General features: G+C 54.9%; 1 protein-coding gene across 1 annotated transcript in view; it reads left to right on the top strand.

Moving 5' to 3' along the window:
* Positions 1 to 22,997, top strand: part of LOC140198385 (uncharacterized) — a 116,045-nt gene that overhangs the window by 65,402 nt on the left and 27,646 nt on the right. The window contains exons 3-5 of the mRNA XM_072259481.1: positions 7,065 to 8,552; positions 16,398 to 17,703; positions 17,827 to 18,047. Of these exons, the coding sequence (XP_072115582.1) occupies positions 7,065 to 8,552; positions 16,398 to 17,703; positions 17,827 to 18,047 (3,015 nt within the window). The remainder of the gene's footprint in view (positions 1 to 7,064; positions 8,553 to 16,397; positions 17,704 to 17,826; positions 18,048 to 22,997) is intronic.

The following is a 22,997-nucleotide window of genomic DNA, read 5'->3' as shown; positions in this document are numbered from 1 at the left end:
AACAGCTCACCAACCAGCACACCGACAACAGACACCAGCACATCAACCACAGACACCAGCACATCAACCACAGAGACCAGCACATCAACCACAGAGACCAGCACACCAACCACAGAGACCAGCTCACCAACCAGCACACCGACAACAGACACCAGCACGTCAACCACAGAGACCAGCACATCAACCACAGAGACCAGCACACCAACCACAGAGACCAGCTCACCAACCAGCACACCGACAACAGACACCAGCACGTCAACCACAGAGACCAGCACATCAACAACAGAGACCAGCACACCAACCACAGAGAACAGCTCACCAACCAGCACATCGACAACAGACACCAGCACATCGACAACAGAGACCAGCACACCAACAACAGAGACCAGCACGTCAACCACAGAGACCAGCACATCAACCACAGAGACCAGCACGTCAACCACAGAGACCAGCACGTCAGCCACAGAGACCAGCGCATCAACCACTGAGACCAGCTCACCACCCAGCACACCGACAACAGACACCAGCACATCAACCACAGAGACCAGCACATCAACCACAGAGACCAGCATGTCAACCACAGAGACCAGCTGACCAACCACAAAAACCAGCACATCGACAACAGAGACCAGCTCACCAACCACAGAGACCAGCTCATCAACCACAGAGACCAGCTCAGCAACCAGCACATCGACAACATATACCAGCACATTGACCGCAGAGTCCAGCACAACGACTGCAGAGTCCAGCACAGTGATCACAGAGTCCAGCACACCAACCACACCATCCAGCACATCAACTGCAGAGTCCAGCATAACAACCACAGAGACCAGCACACTGACCACAGAGACCAGCAGAACGACCACAGAGACCAGCACAACGACCACAGAGACCAGCACACTGACCACAGAGACCAGCACATCAACCACAGAGACCAGCACAACGACCACAGAGACCAGCACACTGACCACAGAGACCAGCACATCAACCACAGAGACCAGCACATCAACCACAGAGACCAGCACATCAACCACAGAGACCAGCACACTGACCACAGAGACCAGCACATCAACCACAGAGACCAGCACACTGACCTCAGAGACCAGCACAACGACCACAGAGACCAGCACATCAACCACAGAGACCAGCACACTGACCACAGAGACCAGCTCACCAACCACAGAGACCAGCACACTGACCACAGAGACCAGCACATCAACCACAGAGACCAGCACACTGACCACAGAGACCAGCACATCAACCACAGAGACCAGCAAATCAACCACAGAGACCAGCTCACCAACCACAGAGACCAGCACATCAACCACAGAGACCAGCACACTGACCACAGAGACCAGCACATCAAGCACAGAGACCAGCTCACCAACCACAGAGACCAGCACATCAACCACAGAGACCAGCACGTCAACCACAGAGACCAGCACACCAACCACAGAGACCAGCACATCAACCACAGAGACCAGCTCACCAACCACAGAGAGCAGCACACCAACCACAGAGACCAGCACACCAACCACAGAGACCAGCACATCAACCACAGAGACCAGCTCACCAACCACAGAGACCAGCACGTCAACCACAGAGACCAGCACATCCACCACAGAGACCAGCACACCAACCACAGAGAACAGCTCACCAACCAGCACACCGACAACAGACACCAGCACATCAACCACAGACACCAGCACATCAACCACAGAGACCAGCACATCAACCACAGAGACCAGCACATCAACCACAGAGACCAGCACACCAACCACAGAGACCAGCTCACCAACCAGCACACCGACAACAGACACCAGCACGTCAACCACAGAGACCAGCACATCAACCACAGAGACCAGCACACCAACCACAGAGACCAGCTCACCAACCAGCACACCGACAACAGACACCAGCACGTCAACCACAGAGACCAGCACATCAACCACAGAGACCAGCACACCAACCACAGAGAACAGCTCACCAACCAGCACATCGACAACAGACACCAGCACATCGACAACAGAGACCAGCACACCAACCACAGAGACCAGCACGTCAACCACAGAGACCAGCACATCAACCACAGAGACCAGCACGTCAACCACAGAGACCAGCACACTGACAACAGAGACCAACACACTGACCACAGAGTCCAGCACACCAACCGCACAGTCCAGCACATCAACCACAGAGACCAGCACAACGACCACAGAGTCCAGCACATCAACAACAGAGACCAGCACATCAACCACAGAGACCAGCACATCAACCACAGAGACCAGCACACCAACCACAGAGACCAGCACGTCAACCACAGAGACCAGCACACTGACCACAGAGTCCAGCTCACCAACCACAGAGTCCAGCTCACCAACCAGCACATCGACAACAGACACCAGCACATCAACCACAGAGACCAGCACGTCAACCACAGAGACCAGCACATCAACCACAGAGTCCAGCTCACCAACCAGCACACCGACAATAGATACCAGCACATTGACCGCAGAGTCCAGCACAACGACTGCAGAATTCAGCACAATGACCACAGAGTCCAGCACACCAACCACAGAGACCAGCACGTCAACCACAGAGACCAGCAAATCAACCACAGAGACCAGCTCACCAACCAGCACACCGACAACAGACACCAGCACATCAACCACAGAGACCAGCTCACCAACCAGCACATCGACAACAGACACCAGCACATCAAACACAGAGACCAGCACGTCAACCACAGAGACCAGCACACTGACCACAGAGACCAGCACATCAACCACAGAGACCAGCACATCAACCACAGAGACCAGCTCACCAACCAGCACATCGACAACAGTCACCAGCACATCAACCACAGAGACCAGCACATCAACCACAGAGACCAGCACGTCAACCACAGAGACCAGCTCATCAACCACTGAGACCAGCTCACCACCCAGCACACCGACAACAGACACCAGCACAACGACAACAGAGACCAGCTCACCAACCACAGAGACCAGCACACCAACCACAGAGAACAGCTCACCAACCAGCACACCGACAACAGACACCAGCACATCAACCACAGACACCAGCACATTAACCACAGAGACCAGCACGTCAACCACAGAGACCAGCACATCAACCACAGAGACCAGCACACCAACCACAGAGACCAGCTCACCAACCAGCACACCGACAACAGACACCAGCACGTCAACCACAGAGACCAGCACCTCAACCACAGAGACCAGAACGTCAACCACAGAGACCAGCACCTCAACCACAGAGACCAGCACATCAACCACAGAGACCAGCACACCAACCAGCACACCGACAACAGACACCAGCACATCAAACACAGAGACCAGCACGTCAACCACAGAGACCAGCACACTGACCACAGAGAGCAGCACATCAACCACAGAGACCAGCACATCAACCACAGAGACCAGCTCACCAACCACAGAGACCAGCTCACCAACCAGCACACCGACAACAGACACCAGCACGTCAACCACAGAGACCAGCACATCAACCACAGAGACCAGCACACCAACCACAGAGACCAGCTCACCAACCAGCACACCGACAACAGACACCAGCACGTCAACCACAGAGACCAGCACATCAACCACAGAGACCAGCACACCAACCACAGAGAACAGCTCACCAACCAGCACATCGACAACAGACACCAGCATATCGACAACAGAGACCAGCACACCAACCACAGAGACCAGCACGTCAACCACAGAGACCAGCACATCAACCACAGAGACCAGCACACCAACCACAGAGACCAGCACATCAACCACAGAGACCAGCACGTCAACCACAGAGACCAGCACACTGACAACAGAGACCAACGCACTGACCACAGAGTCCAGCACACCGACCGCACAGTCCAGCTCATCAACCACAGAGACCAGCACAATGACCACAGAGTCCAGCACGTCAACCACAGAGACCAGCACATCAACCACAGAGACCAGCACACCAACCACAGAGACCAGCACATCAACCACAGAGTCCAGCACACTGACCACAGAGTCCAGCTCACCAACCACAGAGTCCAGCTCACCAACCAGCACATCGACAACAGACACCAGCACATCAACCACAGAGACCAGCACGTCAACCACAGAGACCAGCACATCAACCACAGAGTCCAGCTCACCAACCAGCACATCGACAACAGACACCAGCACATCAACCACAGAGACCAGCACGTCAACCACAGAGACCAGCACATCAACCACAGAGTCCAGCTCACCAACCAGCACACCGACAATAGATACCAGCACATTGACCGCAGAGTCCAGCACAACGACTGCAGAATCCAGCACAATGACCACAGAGTCCAGCACACCAACCACAGAGACCAGCACGTCAACCACAGAGACCAGCAAATCAACCACAGAGACCAGCTCACCAACCAGCACACCGACAACAGACACCAGCACATCAACCACAGAGACCAGCTCACCAACCAGCACATCGACAACAGACACCAGCACATCAAACACAGAGACCAGCACGTCAACCACAGAGACCAGCACACTGACCACAGAGACCAGCACATCAACCACAGAGACCAGCACACTGACCACAGAGACCAGCACATCAACCACAGAGACCAGCACATCAACCACAGAGACCAGCTCACCAACCAGCACATCGACAACAGTCACCAGCACATCAACCACAGAGACCAGCACATCAACCACAGAGACCAGCACGTCAACCACAGAGACCAGCACGTCAGCCACAGAGACCAGCTCATCAACCACTGAGACCAGCTCACCACGCAGCACACCGACAACAGACACCAGCACATCAACCACAGAGACCAGCACATCAACCACAGAGACCAGCACGTCAACCACAGAGACCAGCTGACCAACCACAAAAACCAGCACATCGACAACAGAGACCAGCTCACCAACCACAGAGACCAGCTCATCAACCACAGAGACCAGCTCAGCAACCAGCACATTGACCGCAGAGTCCAGCACAACGACTGCAGAGTCCAGCATTGCAAGCACAGAGACCAGCACAACGACCACACCATCCAGCACATCAACTGCAGAGTCCAGCATTGCAAGCACAGAGACCAGCACAACGACCACAGAGTGCAGCACGTCAACCACAGAGACCAGCACACTGACCACAGAGACCAGCTCACCAACCACAGAGACCAGCACATCAACCACAGAGACCAGCTCACCAACCACAGAGACCAGCACATCAACCACAGAGACCAGCACGTCAACCACAGAGACCAGCACACCAACCACAGAGACCAGCACATCAACCACAGAGACCAGCTCACCAACCACAGAGAGCAGCACACCAACCACAGAGACCAGCACACCAACCACAGAGACCAGCACATCAACCACAGAGACCAGCTCACCAACCACAGAGACCAGCACGTCAACCACAGAGACCAGCACATCAACCACAGAGACCAGCACACCAACCACAGAGAACAGCTCACCAACCAGCACACCGACAACAGACACCAGCACATCAACCACAGACACCAGCACATCAACCACAGAGACCAGCACGTCAACCACAGAGACCAGCACATCAACCACAGAGACCAGCACACCAACCACAGAGACCAGCTCACCAACCAGCACACCGACAACAGACACCAGCACGTCAACCACAGAGACCAGCACATCAACCACAGAGACCAGCACACCAACCACAGAGACCAGCTCACCAACCAGCACACCGACAACAGACACCAGCACATCAACCACAGAGACCAGCACGTCAACCACAGAGACCAGCACGTCAGCCACAGAGACCAGCGCATCAACCACTGAGACCAGCCCACCACCCAGCACACCGACAACAGACACCAGCACATCAACCACAGAGACCAGCACATCAACCACAGAGACCAGCACACCAACCACAGAGACCAGCACGTCAACCACAGAGACCAGCACATCAACCACAGAGACCAGCACGTCAACCACAGAGACCAGCACGTCAGCCACAGAGACCAGCGCATCAACCACTGAGACCAGCTCACCACCCAGCACACCGACAACAGACACCAGCACATCAACCACAGAGACCAGCACATCAACCACATAGACCAGCATGTCAACCACAGAGACCAGCTGACCAACCACAAAAACCAGCACATCGACAACAGAGACCAGCTCACCAACCACAGAGACCAGCTCAGCAACCAGCACATCGACAACATATACCAGCACATTGACCGCAGAGTCCAGCACAACGACTGCAGAGTCCAGCACAATGATCACAGAGTCCAGCACACCAACCACACCATCCAGCACATCAACTGCAGAGTCCAGCATAACAAGCACAGAGACCAGCAGAACGACCACAGAGACCAGCACAACGACCACAGAGACCAGCACACTGACCACAGAGACCAGCACATCAACCACAGAGACCAGCACACTGACCAGAGACCAGCACATCAACCACAGAGACCAGCACATCAACCACAGAGACCAGCACACTGACCACAGAGACCACCACAACGACCACAGAGACCAGCACAACGACCACAGAGACCAGCACACTGACCACAGAGACCAGCACATCAACCACAGAGACCAGCACATCAACCACAGAGACCAGCACACCAACCACAGAGACCAGCTCACCAACCACAGAGACCAGCACAACGACCACAGAGACCAGCACACCAACCACAGAGACCAGCACACCAACCACAGAGACCAGCACATCAACCACAGAGACCAGCACATCAACCACAGAGACCAGCACACCAACCACAGAGACCAGCACATCAACCACAGAGACCAGCACACCAACCACAGAGACCAGCTCACCAACCACAGAGACCAGCACAACGACCACAGAGACCAGCACATCAACCACAGAGACCAGCACACTGACCACAGAGACCAGCACATCAACCACAGATACCAGCACATCAACCACAGAGACCAGCACACCAACCACAGAGACCAGCACACTGACCACAGAGACCAGCTCACCAACCACAGAGACCAGCACATCAACCACAGAGACCAGCTCACCAACCACAGAGACCAGCACATCAACCACAGAGACCAGCACGTCAACCACAGAGACCAGCACACCAACCACAGAGACCAGCACATCAACCACAGAGACCAGCTCACCAACCACAGAGAGCAGCACACCAACCACAGAGACCAGCACACCAACCACAGAGACCAGCACATCAACCACAGAGACCAGCTCACCAACCACAGAGACCAGCACGTCAACCACAGAGACCAGCACATCAACCACAGAGACCAGCACACCAACCACAGAGACCAGCTCACCAACCACAGAGACCAGCACACCAACCACAGAGACCAGCACGTCAACCACAGAGACCAGCACATCAACCACAGAGACCAGCACACCAACCACAGAGACCAGCTCACCAACCAGCACACCGACAACAGACACCAGCACGTCAACCACAGAGACCAGCACATCAACCACAGAGACCAGCACACCAACCACAGAGACCAGCTCACCAACCAGCACACCGACAACAGACACCAGCACGTCAACCACAGAGACCAGCACATCAACCACAGAGACCAGCACACCAACCACAGAGAACAGCTCACCAACCAGCACATCGACAACAGACACCAGCACATCGACAACAGAGACCAGCACACCAACCACAGAGACCAGCACGTCAACCACAGAGACCAGCACATCAACCACAGAGACCAGCACGTCAACCACAGAGACCAGCACACTGACAACAGAGACCAACACACTGACCACAGAGTCCAGCACACCAACCGCACAGTCCAGCACATCAACCACAGAGACCAGCACAACGACCACAGAGTCCAGCACATCAACAACAGAGACCAGCACATCAACCACAGAGACCAGCACATCAACCACAGAGACCAGCACACCAACCACAGAGACCAGCACATCAACCACAGAGACCAGCACGTCAACCACAGAGACCAGCACACTGACCACAGAGTCCAGCTCACCAACCACAGAGTCCAGCTCACCAACCAGCACATCGACAACAGACACCAGCACATCAACCACAGAGACCAGCACGTCAACCACAGAGACCAGCACATCAACCACAGAGTCCAGCTCACCAACCAGCACACCGACAATAGATACCAGCACATTGACCGCAGAGTCCAGCACAACGACTGCAGAATTCAGCACAATGACCACAGAGTCCAGCACACCAACCACAGAGACCAGCACGTCAACCACAGAGACCAGCAAATCAACCACAGAGACCAGCTCACCAACCAGCACACCGACAACAGACACCAGCACATCAACCACAGAGACCAGCTCACCAACCAGCACATCGACAACAGACACCAGCACATCAAACACAGAGACCAGCACGTCAACCACAGAGACCAGCACACTGACCACAGAGACCAGCACATCAACCACAGAGACCAGCACATCAACCACAGAGACCAGCTCACCAACCAGCACATCGACAACAGTCACCAGCACATCAACCACAGAGACCAGCACATCAACCACAGAGACCAGCACGTCAACCACAGAGACCAGCTCATCAACCACTGAGACCAGCTCACCACCCAGCACACCGACAACAGACACCAGCACATCGACAACAGAGACCAGCTCACCAACCACAGAGACCAGCTCATCAACCACAGAGACCAGCTCAGCAACCAGCACATCGACAACAGACACCAGCACATCAACCACAGAGACCAGCACATCAACCACAGAGACCAGCACATCAACCACAGAGACCAGCACGTCAACCACAGAGACCAGCACATCAACCACAGAGACCAGCACACCAACCACAGAGAACAGCTCACCAACCAGCACACCGACAACAGACACCAGCACATCAACCACAGACACCAGCACATTAACCACAGAGACCAGCACGTCAACCACAGAGACCAGCACATCAACCACAGAGACCAGCACACCAACCACAGAGACCAGCTCACCAACCAGCACACCGACAACAGACACCAGCACGTCAACCACAGAGACCAGCACCTCAACCACAGAGACCAGAACGTCAACCACAGAGACCAGCACCTCAACCACAGAGACCAGCACATCAACCACAGAGACCAGCACACCAACCAGCACACCGACAACAGACACCAGCACATCAAACACAGAGACCAGCACGTCAACCACAGAGACCAGCACACTGACCACAGAGACCAGCACATCAACCACAGAGACCAGCACATCAACCACAGAGACCAGCTCACCAACCACAGAGACCAGCTCACCAACCAGCACACCGACAACAGACACCAGCACGTCAACCACAGAGACCAGCACATCAACCACAGAGACCAGCACACCAACCACAGAGACCAGCTCACCAACCAGCACACCGACAACAGACACCAGCACATCAACCACAGAGACCAGCACATCAACCACAGAGACCAGCACACCAACCACAGAGAACAGCTCACCAACCAGCACATCGACAACAGACACCAGCATATCGACAACAGAGACCAGCACACCAACCACAGAGACTAGCACGTCAACCACAGAGACCAGCACATCAACCACAGAGACCAGCACACCAACCACAGAGACCAGCACATCAACCACAGAGACCAGCACGTCAACCACAGAGACCAGCACACTGACAACAGAGACCAACACACTGACCACAGAGTCCAGCACACCGACCGCACAGTCCAGCACATCAACCACAGAGACCAGCACAATGACCACAGAGTCCAGCACGTCAACCACAGAGACCAGCACATCAACCACAGAGACCAGCACACCAACCACAGAGACCAGCACACTGACCACAGAGTCCAGCTCACCAACCACAGAGTCCAGCTCACCAACCAGCACATCGACAACAGACACCAGCACATCAACCACAGAGACCAGCACGTCAACCACAGAGACCAGCACATCAACCAGCACACCGACAACAGACACCAGCACATCAACTACAGAGACCAGCACATCAACCACAGAGACCAGCACACTGACCACAGAGTCCAGCTCACCAACCACAGAGTCCAGCTCACCAACCAGCACACCGACAACAGACACCAGCACATCAACTACAGAGAGCAGCACATCAACCACAGAGAGCAGCACACTGACCACAGAGTCCAGCTCACCAACCAAAGAGTCCAGCTCACCAACCAGCACATCGACAACAGACACAAGCACATCAACCACAGAGACCAGCACGTCAACCACAGAGACCAGCACATCAACCACAGAGTCCAGCTCACCAACCAGCACACCGACAATAGATACCAGCACATTGACCGCAGAGTCCAGCACAACGACTGCAGAATCCAGCACAATGACCACAGAGTCCAGCACACCAACCACAGAGACCAGCACGTCAACCACAGAGACCAGCAAATCAACCACAGAGACCAGCTCACCAACCAGCACACCGACAACAGACACCAGCACATCAACCACAGAGACCAGCTCACCAACCAGCACATCGACAACAGACACCAGCACATCAAACACAGAGACCAGCACGTCAACCACAGAGACCAGCACACTGAGCACAGAGACCAGCACATCAACCACAGAGACCAGCACACTGACCACAGAGACCAGCACATCAACCACAGAGACCAGCACATCAACCACAGAGACCAGCTCACCAACCAGCACATCGACAACAGTCACCAGCACATCAACCACAGAGACCAGCACATCAACCACAGAGACCAGCACGTCAACCACAGAGACCAGCACGTCAGCCACAGAGACCAGCTCATCAACCACTGAGACCAGCTCACCACGCAGCACACCGACAACAGACACCAGCACATCAACCACAGAGACCAGCACATCAACCACAGAGACCAGCACGTCAACCACAGAGACCAGCTGACCAACCACAAAAACCAGCACATCGACAACAGAGACCAGCTCACCAACCACAGAGACCAGCTCATCAACCACAGAGACCAGCTCAGCAACCAGCACATTGACCGCAGAGTCCAGCACAACGACTGCAGAGTCCAGCACAATGATCACAGAGTCCAGCACACCAACCACACCATCCAGCACATCAACTGCAGAGTCCAGCATTGCAAGCACAGAGACCAGCACAACGACCACAGAGTGCAGCACGTCAACCACAGAGACCAGCACACTGACCACAGAGACCAGCTCACCAACCACAGAGACCAGCACATCAACCACAGAGACCAGCTCACCAACCACAGAGACCAGCACATCAACCACAGAGACCAGCACGTCAACCACAGAGACCAGCACACCAACCACAGAGACCAGCACATCAACCACAGAGACCAGCTCACCAACCACAGAGAGCAGCACACCAACCACAGAGACCAGCACACCAACCACAGAGACCAGCACATCAACCACAGAGACCAGCTCACCAACCACAGAGACCAGCACGTCAACCACAGAGACCAGCACATCAACCACAGAGACCAGCACACCAACCACAGAGAACAGCTCACCAACCAGCACACCGACAACAGACACCAGCACATCAACCACAGACACCAGCACATCAACCACAGAGACCAGCACGTCAACCACAGAGACCAGCACATCAACCACAGAGACCAGCACACCAACCACAGAGACCAGCTCACCAACCAGCACACCGACAACAGACACCAGCACGTCAACCACAGAGACCAGCACATCAACCACAGAGACCAGCACACCAACCACAGAGACCAGCTCACCAACCAGCACACCGACAACAGACACCAGCACGTCAACCACAGAGACCAGCACATCAACAACAGAGACCAGCACACCAACCACAGAGAACAGCTCACCAACCAGCACATCGACAACAGACACCAGCACATCGACAACAGAGACCAGCACACCAACCACAGAGACCAGCACGTCAACCACAGAGACCAGCACATCAACCACAGAGACCAGCACGTCAACCACAGAGACCAGCACGTCAGCCACAGAGACCAGCGCATCAACCACTGAGACCAGCCCACCACCCAGCACACCGACAACAGACACCAGCACATCAACCACAGAGACCAGCACATCAACCACAGAGACCAGCACACCAACCACAGAGACCAGCACGTCAACCACAGAGACCAGCACATCAACCACAGAGACCAGCACGTCAACCACAGAGACCAGCACGTCAGCCACAGAGACCAGCGCATCAACCACTGAGACCAGCTCACCACCCAGCACACCGACAACAGACACCAGCACATCAACCACAGAGACCAGCACATCAACCACATAGACCAGCATGTCAACCACAGAGACCAGCTGACCAACCACAAAAACCAGCACATCGACAACAGAGACCAGCTCACCAACCACAGAGACCAGCTCAGCAACCAGCACATCGACAACATATACCAGCACATTGACCGCAGAGTCCAGCACAACGACTGCAGAGTCCAGCACAATGATCACAGAGTCCAGCACACCAACCACACCATCCAGCACATCAACTGCAGAGTCCAGCATAACAAGCACAGAGACCAGCACAACGACCACAGAGACCAGCACAACGACCACAGAGACCAGCACACTGACCACAGAGACCAGCACATCAACCACAGAGACCAGCACACTGACCACAGAGACCAGCACATCAACCACAGAGACCAGCACATCAACCACAGAGACCAGCACACTGACCACAGAGACCAGCACAACGACCACAGAGACCAGCACAACGACCACAGAGACCAGCACAACGACCACAGAGACCAGCACACTGACCACAGAGACCAGCACATCAACCACAGAGACCAGCACATCAACCACAGAGACCAGCACACCAACCACAGAGACCAGCTCACCAACCACAGAGACCAGCACAACGACCACAGAGACCAGCACACCAACCACAGAGACCAGCACACCAACCACAGAGACCAGCACATCAACCACAGAGACCAGCACATCAACCACAGAGACCAGCACACCAACCACAGAGACCAGCACACCAACCACAGAGACCAGCACATCAACCACAGAGACCAGCACACCAACCACAGAGACCAGCTCACCAACCACAGAGACCAGCACAACGACCACAGAGACCAGCACATCAACCACAGAGACCAGCACACTGACCACAGAGACCAGCACATCAACCACAGATACCAGCACATCAACCACAGAGACCAGCACACCAACCACAGAGACCAGCACACTGACCACAGAGACCAGCTCACCAACCACAGAGACCAGCACATCAACCACAGAGACCAGCTCACCAACCACAGAGACCAGCACATCAACCACAGAGACCAGCACGTCAACCACAGAGACCAGCACACCAACCACAGAGACCAGCACATCAACCACAGAGACCAGCTCACCAACCACAGAGAGCAGCACACCAACCACAGAGACCAGCACACCAACCACAGAGACCAGCACATCAACCACAGAGACCAGCTCACCAACCACAGAGACCAGCACGTCAACCACAGAGACCAGCACATCAACCACAGAGACCAGCACACCAACCACAGAGAACAGCTCACCAACCAGCACACCGACAACAGACACCAGCACATCAACCACAGACACCAGCACATCAACCACAGAGACCAGCACGTCAACCACAGAGACCAGCACATCAACCACAGAGACCAGCACACCAACCACAGAGACCAGCTCACCAACCAGCACACCGACAACAGACACCAGCACGTCAACCACAGAGACCAGCACATCAACCACAGAGACCAGCACACCAACCACAGAGACCAGCTCACCAACCAGCACACCGACAACAGACACCAGCACGTCAACCACAGAGACCAGCACATCAACCACAAAGACCAGCACACCAACCACAGAGAACAGCTCACCAACCAGCACATCGACAACAGACACCAGCACATCGACAACAGAGACCAGCACACCAACCACAGAGACCAGCACGTCAACCACAGAGACCAGCACATCAACCACAGAGACCAGCAAGTCAACCACAGAGACCAGCACACTGACAACAGAGACCAACACACTGACCACAGAGTCCAGCACACCAACCGCACAGTCCAGCACATCAACCAAAGAGAGCAGCACAACGACCACAGAGTCCAGCACATCAACAACAGAGACCAGCACATCAACCACAGAGACCAGCACATCAACCACAGAGACCAGCACACCAACCACAGAGACCAGCACATCAACCACAGAGACCAGCACGTCAACCACAGAGACCAGCACACTGACCACAGAGTCCAGCTCACCAACCACAGAGTCCAGCTCACCAACCAGCACATCGACAACAGACACCAGCACATCAACCACAGAGACCAGCACGTCAACCACAGAGACCAGCACACTGACCACAGAGACCAGCACATCAACCACAGAGACCAGCACACTGACCACAGAGACCAGCACATCAACCACAGAGACCAGCACATCAACCACAGAGACCAGCTCACCAACCAGCACATCGACAACAGTCACCAGCACATCAACCACAGAGACCAGCACATCAACCACAGAGACCAGCACGTCAACCACAGAGACCAGCACGTCAGCCACAGAGACCAGCTCATCAACCACTGAGACCAGCTCACCACGCAGCACATCGACAACAGACACCAGCACATCAACCACAGAGACCAGCACATCAACCACAGAGACCAGCACGTCAACCACAGAGACCAGCTGACCAACCACAAAAACCAGCACATCGACAACAGAGACCAGCTCACCAACCACAGAGACCAGCTCATCAACCACAGAGACCAGCTCAGCAACCAGCAGATTGACCGCAGAGTCCAGCACAACGACTGCAGAGTCCAGCACAATGATCACAGAGTCCAGCACACCAACCACACCATCCAGCACATCAACTGCAGAGTCCAGCATTGCAAGCACAGAGACCAGCACAACGACCACAGAGTGCAGCACGTCAACCACAGAGACCAGCACACTGACCACAGAGACCAGCTCACCAACCACAGAGACCAGCACATCAACCACAGAGACCAGCTCACCAACCACAGAGACCAGCACATCAACCACAGAGACCAGCACGTCAACCACAGAGACCAGCACACCAACCACAGAGACCAGCACATCAACCACAGAGACCAGCTCACCAACCACAGAGAGCAGCACACCAACCACAGAGACCAGCACACCAACCACAGAGACCAGCACATCAACCACAGAGACCAGCTCACCAACCACAGAGACCAGCACGTCAACCACAGAGACCAGCACATCAACCACAGAGACCAGCACACCAACCACAGAGAACAGCTCACCAACCAGCACACCGACAACAGACACCAGCACATCAACCACAGACACCAGCACATCAACCACAGAGACCAGCACGTCAACCACAGAGACCAGCACATCAACCACAGAGACCAGCACACCAACCACAGAGACCAGCTCACCAACCAGCACACCGACAACAGACACCAGCACGTCAACCACAGAGACCAGCACATCAACCACAGAGACCAGCACACCAACCACAGACACCAGCTCACCAACCAGCACACCGACAACAGACACCAGCACGTCAACCACAGAGACCAGCACATCAACAAAAGAGACCAGCACACCAACCACAGAGAACAGCTCACCAACCAGCACATCGACAACAGACACCAGCACATCGACAACAGAGACCAGCACACCAACCACAGAGACCAGCACGTCAACCACAGAGACCAGCACATCAACCACAGAGACCAGCACGTCAACCACAGAGACCAGCACGTCAGCCACAGAGACCAGCGCATCAACCACTGAGACCAGCTCACCACCCAGCACACCGACAACAGACACCAGCACATCAACCACAGAGACCAGCACATCAACCACAGAGACCAGCACACCAACCACAGAGACCAGCACGTCAACCACAGAGACCAGCACATCAACCACAGAGACCAGCACGTCAACCACAGAGACCAGCACGTCAGCCACAGAGACCAGCGCATCAACCACTGAGACCAGCTCACCACCCAGCACACCGACAACAGACACCAGCACATCAACCACAGAGACCAGCACATCAACCACATAGACCAGCATGTCAACCACAGAGACCAGCTGACCAACCACAAAAACCAGCACATCGACAACAGAGACCAGCTCACCAACCACAGAGACCAGCTCAGCAACCAGCACATCGACAACATATACCAGCACATTGACCGCAGAGTCCAGCACAACGACTGCAGAGTCCAGCACAATGATCACAGAGTCCAGCACACCAACCACACCATCCAGCACATCAACTGCAGAGTCCAGCATAACAAGCACAGAGACCAGCACAACGACCACAGAGACCAGCACAACGACCACAGAGACCAGCACACTGACCACAGAGACCAGCACATCAACCACAGAGACCAGCACACTGACCACAGAGACCAGCACATCAACCACAGAGACCAGCACATCAACCACAGAGACCAGCACACTGACCACAGAGACCAGCACAACGACCACAGAGACCAGCACAACGACCACAGAGACCAGCACAACGACCACAGAGACCAGCACACTGACCACAGAGACCAGCACATCAACCACAGAGACCAGCACATCAACCACAGAGACCAGCACACCAACCACAGAGACCAGCTCACCAACCACAGAGACCAGCACAACGACCACAGAGACCAGCACACCAACCACAGAGACCAGCACACCAACCACAGAGACCAGCACATCAACCACAGAGACCAGCACATCAACCACAGAGACCAGCACACCAACCACAGAGACCAGCACACCAACCACAGAGACCAGGACATCAACCACAGAGACCAGCACACCAACCACAGAGACCAGCTCACCAACCACAGAGACCAGCACAACGACCACAGAGACCAGCACATCAACCACAGAGACCAGCACACTGACCACAGAGACCAGCACATCAACCACAGATACCAGCACATCAACCACAGAGACCAGCACACCAACCACAGAGACCAGCACACTGACCACAGAGACCAGCTCACCAACCACAGAGACCAGCACATCAACCACAGAGACCAGCTCACCAACCACAGAGACCAGCACATCAACCACAGAGACCAGCACGTCAACCACAGAGACCAGCACACCAACCACAGAGACCAGCACATCAACCACAGAGACCAGCTCACCAACCACAGAGAGCAGCACACCAACCACAGAGACCAGCACACCAACCACAGAGACCAGCACATCAACCACAGAGACCAGCTCACCAACCACAGAGACCAGCACGTCAACCACAAAGACCAGCACATCAACCACAGAGACCAGCACACCAACCACAGAGACCAGCTCACCAACCACAGAGACCAGCACACCAACCACAGAGACCAGCACGTCAACCACAGAGACCAGCACATCAACCACAGAGACCTGCACACCAACCACAGAGACCAGCTCACCAACCAGCACACCGACAACAGACACCAGCACGTCAACCACAGAGACCAGCACATCAACCACAGAGACCAGCACACCAACCACAGAGACCAGCTCACCAACCAGCACACCGACAACAGACACCAGCACGTCAACCACAGAGACCAGCACATCAACCACAGAGACCAGCACACCAACCACAGAGAACAGCTCACCAACCAGCACATCGACAACAGACACCAGCACATCGACAACAGAGACCAGCACACCAACCACAGAGACCAGCACGTCAACCACAGAGACCAGCACATCAACCACAGAGACCAGCACGTCAACCACAGAGACCAGCACACTGACAACAGAGACCAACACACTGACCACAGAGTACAGCACACCAACCGCACAGTCCAGCACATCAACCACAGAGACCAGCACAACGACCACAGAGTCCAGCACATCAACAACAGAGACCAGCACATCAACCACAGAGACCAGCACATCAACCACAGAGACCAGCACACCAACCACAGAGACCAGCACATCAACCACAGAGACCAGCACGTCAACCACAGAGACCAGCACACTGACCACAGAGTCCAGCTCACCAACCACAGAGTCCAGCTCACCAACCAGCACATCGACAACAGACACCAGCACATCAACCACAGAGACCAGCACGTCAACCACAGAGACCAGCACATCAACCACAGAGTCCAGCTCACCAACCAGCACACCGACAATAGATACCAGCACATTGACCGCAGAGTCCAGCACAACGACTGCAGAATTCAGCACAATGACCACAGAGTCCAGCACACCAACCACAGAGACCAGCACGTCAACCACAGAGACCAGCAAATCAACCACAGAGACCAGCTCACCAACCAGCACACCGACAACAGACACCAGCACATCAACCACAGAGACCAGCTCACCAACCAGCACATCGACAACAGACACCAGCACATCAAACACAGAGACCAGCACGTCAACCACAGAGACCAGCACACTGACCACAGAGACCAGCACATCAACCACAGAGACCAGCTCACCAACCAGCACATCGACAACAGTCACCAGCACATCAACCACAGAGACCAGCACATCAACCACAGAGACCAGCACGTCAACCACAGAGACCAGCTCATCAACCACTGAGACCAGCTCACCACCCAGCACACCGACAACAGACACCAGCACATCGACAACAGAGACCAGCTCACCAACCACAGAGACCAGCTCATCAACCACAGAGACCAGCTCAGTAACCAGCACATCGACAACAGACACCAGCACATCAACCACAGAGACCAGCACATCAACCACAGAGACCAGCACATCAACCACAGAGACCAGCACGTCAACCACAGAGACCAGCACATCAACCACAGAGACCAGCACACCAACCACAGAGAACAGCTCACCAACCAGCACACCGACAACAGACACCAGCACATCAACCACAGACACCAGCACATTAACCACAGAGACCAGCACGTCAACCACAGAGACCAGCACATCAACCACAGAGACCAGCACACCAACCACAGAGACCAGCTCACCAACCAGCACACCGACAACAGACACCAGCACGTCAACCACAGAGACCAGCACCTCAACCACAGAGACCAGAACGTCAACCACAGAGACCAGCACCTCAACCACAGAGACCAGCACATCAACCACAGAGACCAGCACACCAACCAGCACACCGACAACAGACACCAGCACATCAAACACAGAGACCAGCACGTCAACCACAGAGACCAGCACACTGACCACAGAGACCAGCACATCAACCACAGAGACCAGCACATCAACCACAGAGACCAGCTCACCAACCACAGAGACCAGCTCACCAACCAGCACACCGACAACAGACACCAGCACGTCAACCACAGAGACCAGCACATCAACCACAGAGACCAGCACACCAACCACAGAGACCAGCTCACCAACCAGCACACCGACAACAGACACCAGCACATCAACCACAGAGACCAGCACATCAACCACAGAGACCAGCACACCAACCACAGAGAACAGCTCACCAACCAGCACATCGACAACAGACACCAGCATATCGACAACAGAGACCAGCACACCAACCACAGAGACTAGCACGTCAACCACAGAGACCAGCACATCAACCACAGAGACCAGCACACCAACCACAGAGACCAGCACATCAACCACAGAGACCAGCACGTCAACCACAGAGACCAGCACACTGACAACAGAGACCAACACACTGACCACAGAGTCCAGCACACCGACCGCACAGTCCAGCACATCAACCACAGAGACCAGCACATCAACCACAGAGACCAGCACACCAACCACAGAGACCAGCACACTGACCACAGAGTCCAGCTCACCAACCACAGAGTCCAGCTCACCAACCAGCACATCGACAACAGACACCAGCCCATCAACCACAGAGACCAGCACGTCAACCACAGAGACCAGCACATCAACCAGCACACCGACAACAGACACCAGCACATCAACTACAGAGACCAGCACATCAACCACAGAGACCAGCACACTGACCACAGAGTCCAGCTCACCAACCACAGAGTCCAGCTCACCAACCAGCACATCGACAACAGACACAAGCACATCAACCACAGAGACCAGCACGTCAACCACAGAGACCAGCACATCAACCACAGAGTCCAGCTCACCAACCAGCACACCGACAATAGATACCAGCACATTGACCGCAGAGTCCAGCACAACGACTGCAGAATCCAGCACAATGACCACAGAGTCCAGCACACCAACCACAGAGACCAGCACGTCAACCACAGAGACCAGCAAATCAACCACAGAGACCAGCTCACCAACCAGCACACCGACAACAGACACCAGCACATCAACCACAGAGACCAGCTCACCAACCAGCACATCGACAACAGACACCAGCACATCAAACACAGAGACCAGCACGTCAACCACAGAGACCAGCACACTGAGCACAGAGACCAGCACATCAACCACAGAGACCAGCACACTGACCACAGAGACCAGCACATCAACCACAGAGACCAGCACATCAACCACAGAGACCAGCTCACCAACCAGCACATCGACAACAGTCACCAGCACATCAACCACAGAGACCAGCACATCAACCACAGAGACCAGCACGTCAACCACAGAGACCAGCACGTCAGCCACAGAGACCAGCTCATCAACCACTGAGACCAGCTCACCACGCAGCACACCGACAACAGACACCAGCACATCAACCACAGAGACCAGCACATCAACCACAGAGACCAGCACGTCAACCACAGAGACCAGCTGACCAACCACAAAAACCAGCACATCGACAACAGAGACCAGCTCACCAACCACAGAGACCAGCTCATCAACCACAGAGACCAGCTCAGCAACCAGCACATTGACCGCAGAGTCCAGCACAACGACTGCAGAGTCCAGCACAATGATCACAGAGTCCAGCACACCAACCACACCATCCAGCACATCAACTGCAGAGTCCAGCATTGCGAGCACAGAGACCAGCACAACGACCACAGAGTGCAGCACGTCAACCACAGAGACCAGCACACTGACCACAGAGACCAGCTCACCAACCACAGAGACCAGCACATCAACCACAGAGACCAGCTCACCAACCACAGAGACCAGCACATCAACCACAGAGACCAGCACGTCAACCACAGAGACCAGCACACCAACCACAGAGACCAGCACATCAACCACAGAGACCAGCTCACCAACCACAGAGAGCAGCACACCAACCACAGAGACCAGCACATCAACCACAGAGACCAGCTCACCAACCACAGAGACCAGCACGTCAACCACAGAGACCAGCACATCAACCACAGAGACCAGCACACCAACCACAGAGAACAGCTCACCAACCAGCACACCGACAACAGACACCAGCACATCAACCACAGACACCAGCACATCAACCACAGAGACCAGCACGTCAACCACAGAGACCAGCACATCAACCACAGAGACCAGCACACCAACCACAGAGACCAGCTCACCAACCAGCACACCGACAACAGACACCAGCACGTCAACCACAGAGACCAGCACATCAACCACAGAGACCAGCACACCAACCACAGAGACCAGCTCACCAACCAGCACACCGACAACAGACACCAGCACGTCAACCACAGAGACCAGCACATCAACAACAGAGACCAGCACACCAACCACAGAGAACAGCTCACCAACCAGCACATCGACAACAGACACCAGCACATCGACAACAGAGACCAGCACACCAACCACAGAGACCAGCACGTCAACCACAGAGACCAGCACATCAACCACAGAGACCAGCACGTCAACCACAGAGACCAGCACGTCAGCCACAGAGACCAGCGCATCAACCACTGAGACCAGCCCACCACCCAGCACACCGACAACAGACACCAGCACATCAACCACAGAGACCAGCACATCAACCACAGAGACCAGCACACCAACCACAGAGACCAGCACGTCAACCACAGAGACCAGCACATCAACCACAGAGACCAGCACGTCAACCACAGAGACCAGCACGTCAGCCACAGAGACCAGCGCATCAACCACTGAGACCAGCTCACCACCCAGCACACCGACAACAGACACCAGCACATCAACCACAGAGACCAGCACATCAACCACATAGACCAGCATGTCAACCACAGAGACCAGCTGACCAACCACAAAAACCAGCACATCGACAACAGAGACCAGCTCACCAACCACAGAGACCAGCTCAGCAACCAGCACATCGACAACATATACCAGCACATTGACCGCAGAGTCCAGCACAACGACTGCAGAGTCCAGCACAATGATCACAGAGTCCAGCACACCAACCACACCATCCAGCACATCAACTGCAGAGTCCAGCATAACAAGCACAGAGACCAGCACAACGACCACAGAGACCAGCACAACGACCACAGAGACCAGCACACTGACCACAGAGACCAGCACATCAACCACAGAGACCAGCACACTGACCACAGAGACCAGCACATCAACCACAGAGACCAGCACATCAACCAGAGAGAGCAGCACACTGACCACAGAGACCAGCACAACGACCACAGAGACCAGCACAACGACCACAGAGACCAGCACAACGACCACAGAGACCAGCACACTGACCACAGAGACCAGCACATCAACCACAGAGACCAGCACATCAACCACAGAGACCAGCACACCAACCACAGAGACCAGCTCACCAACCACAGAGACCAGCACAACGACCACAGAGACCAGCACACCAACTACAGAGACCAGCACACCAACCACAGAGACCAGCACATCAACCACAGAGACCAGCACATCAACCACAGAGACCAGCACACCAACCACAGAGACCAGCACACCAACCACAGAGACCAGCACATCAACCACAGAGACCAGCACACCAACCACAGAGACCAGCTCACCAACCACAGAGACCAGCACAACGACCACAGAGACCAGCACATCAACCACAGAGACCAGCACACTGACCACAGAGACCAGCACATCAACCACAGATACCAGCACATCAACCACAGAGACCAGCACACCAACCACAG

Source organism: Mobula birostris, chromosome 5 (assembly GCF_030028105.1).
Source record: "Mobula birostris isolate sMobBir1 chromosome 5, sMobBir1.hap1, whole genome shotgun sequence".
NCBI classification, from domain to species: domain Eukaryota; kingdom Metazoa; phylum Chordata; class Chondrichthyes; order Myliobatiformes; family Myliobatidae; genus Mobula; species Mobula birostris.
Note: the sequence above shows the minus strand (reverse complement) of the source record. Positions and strands in the feature narration are given on the sequence as shown.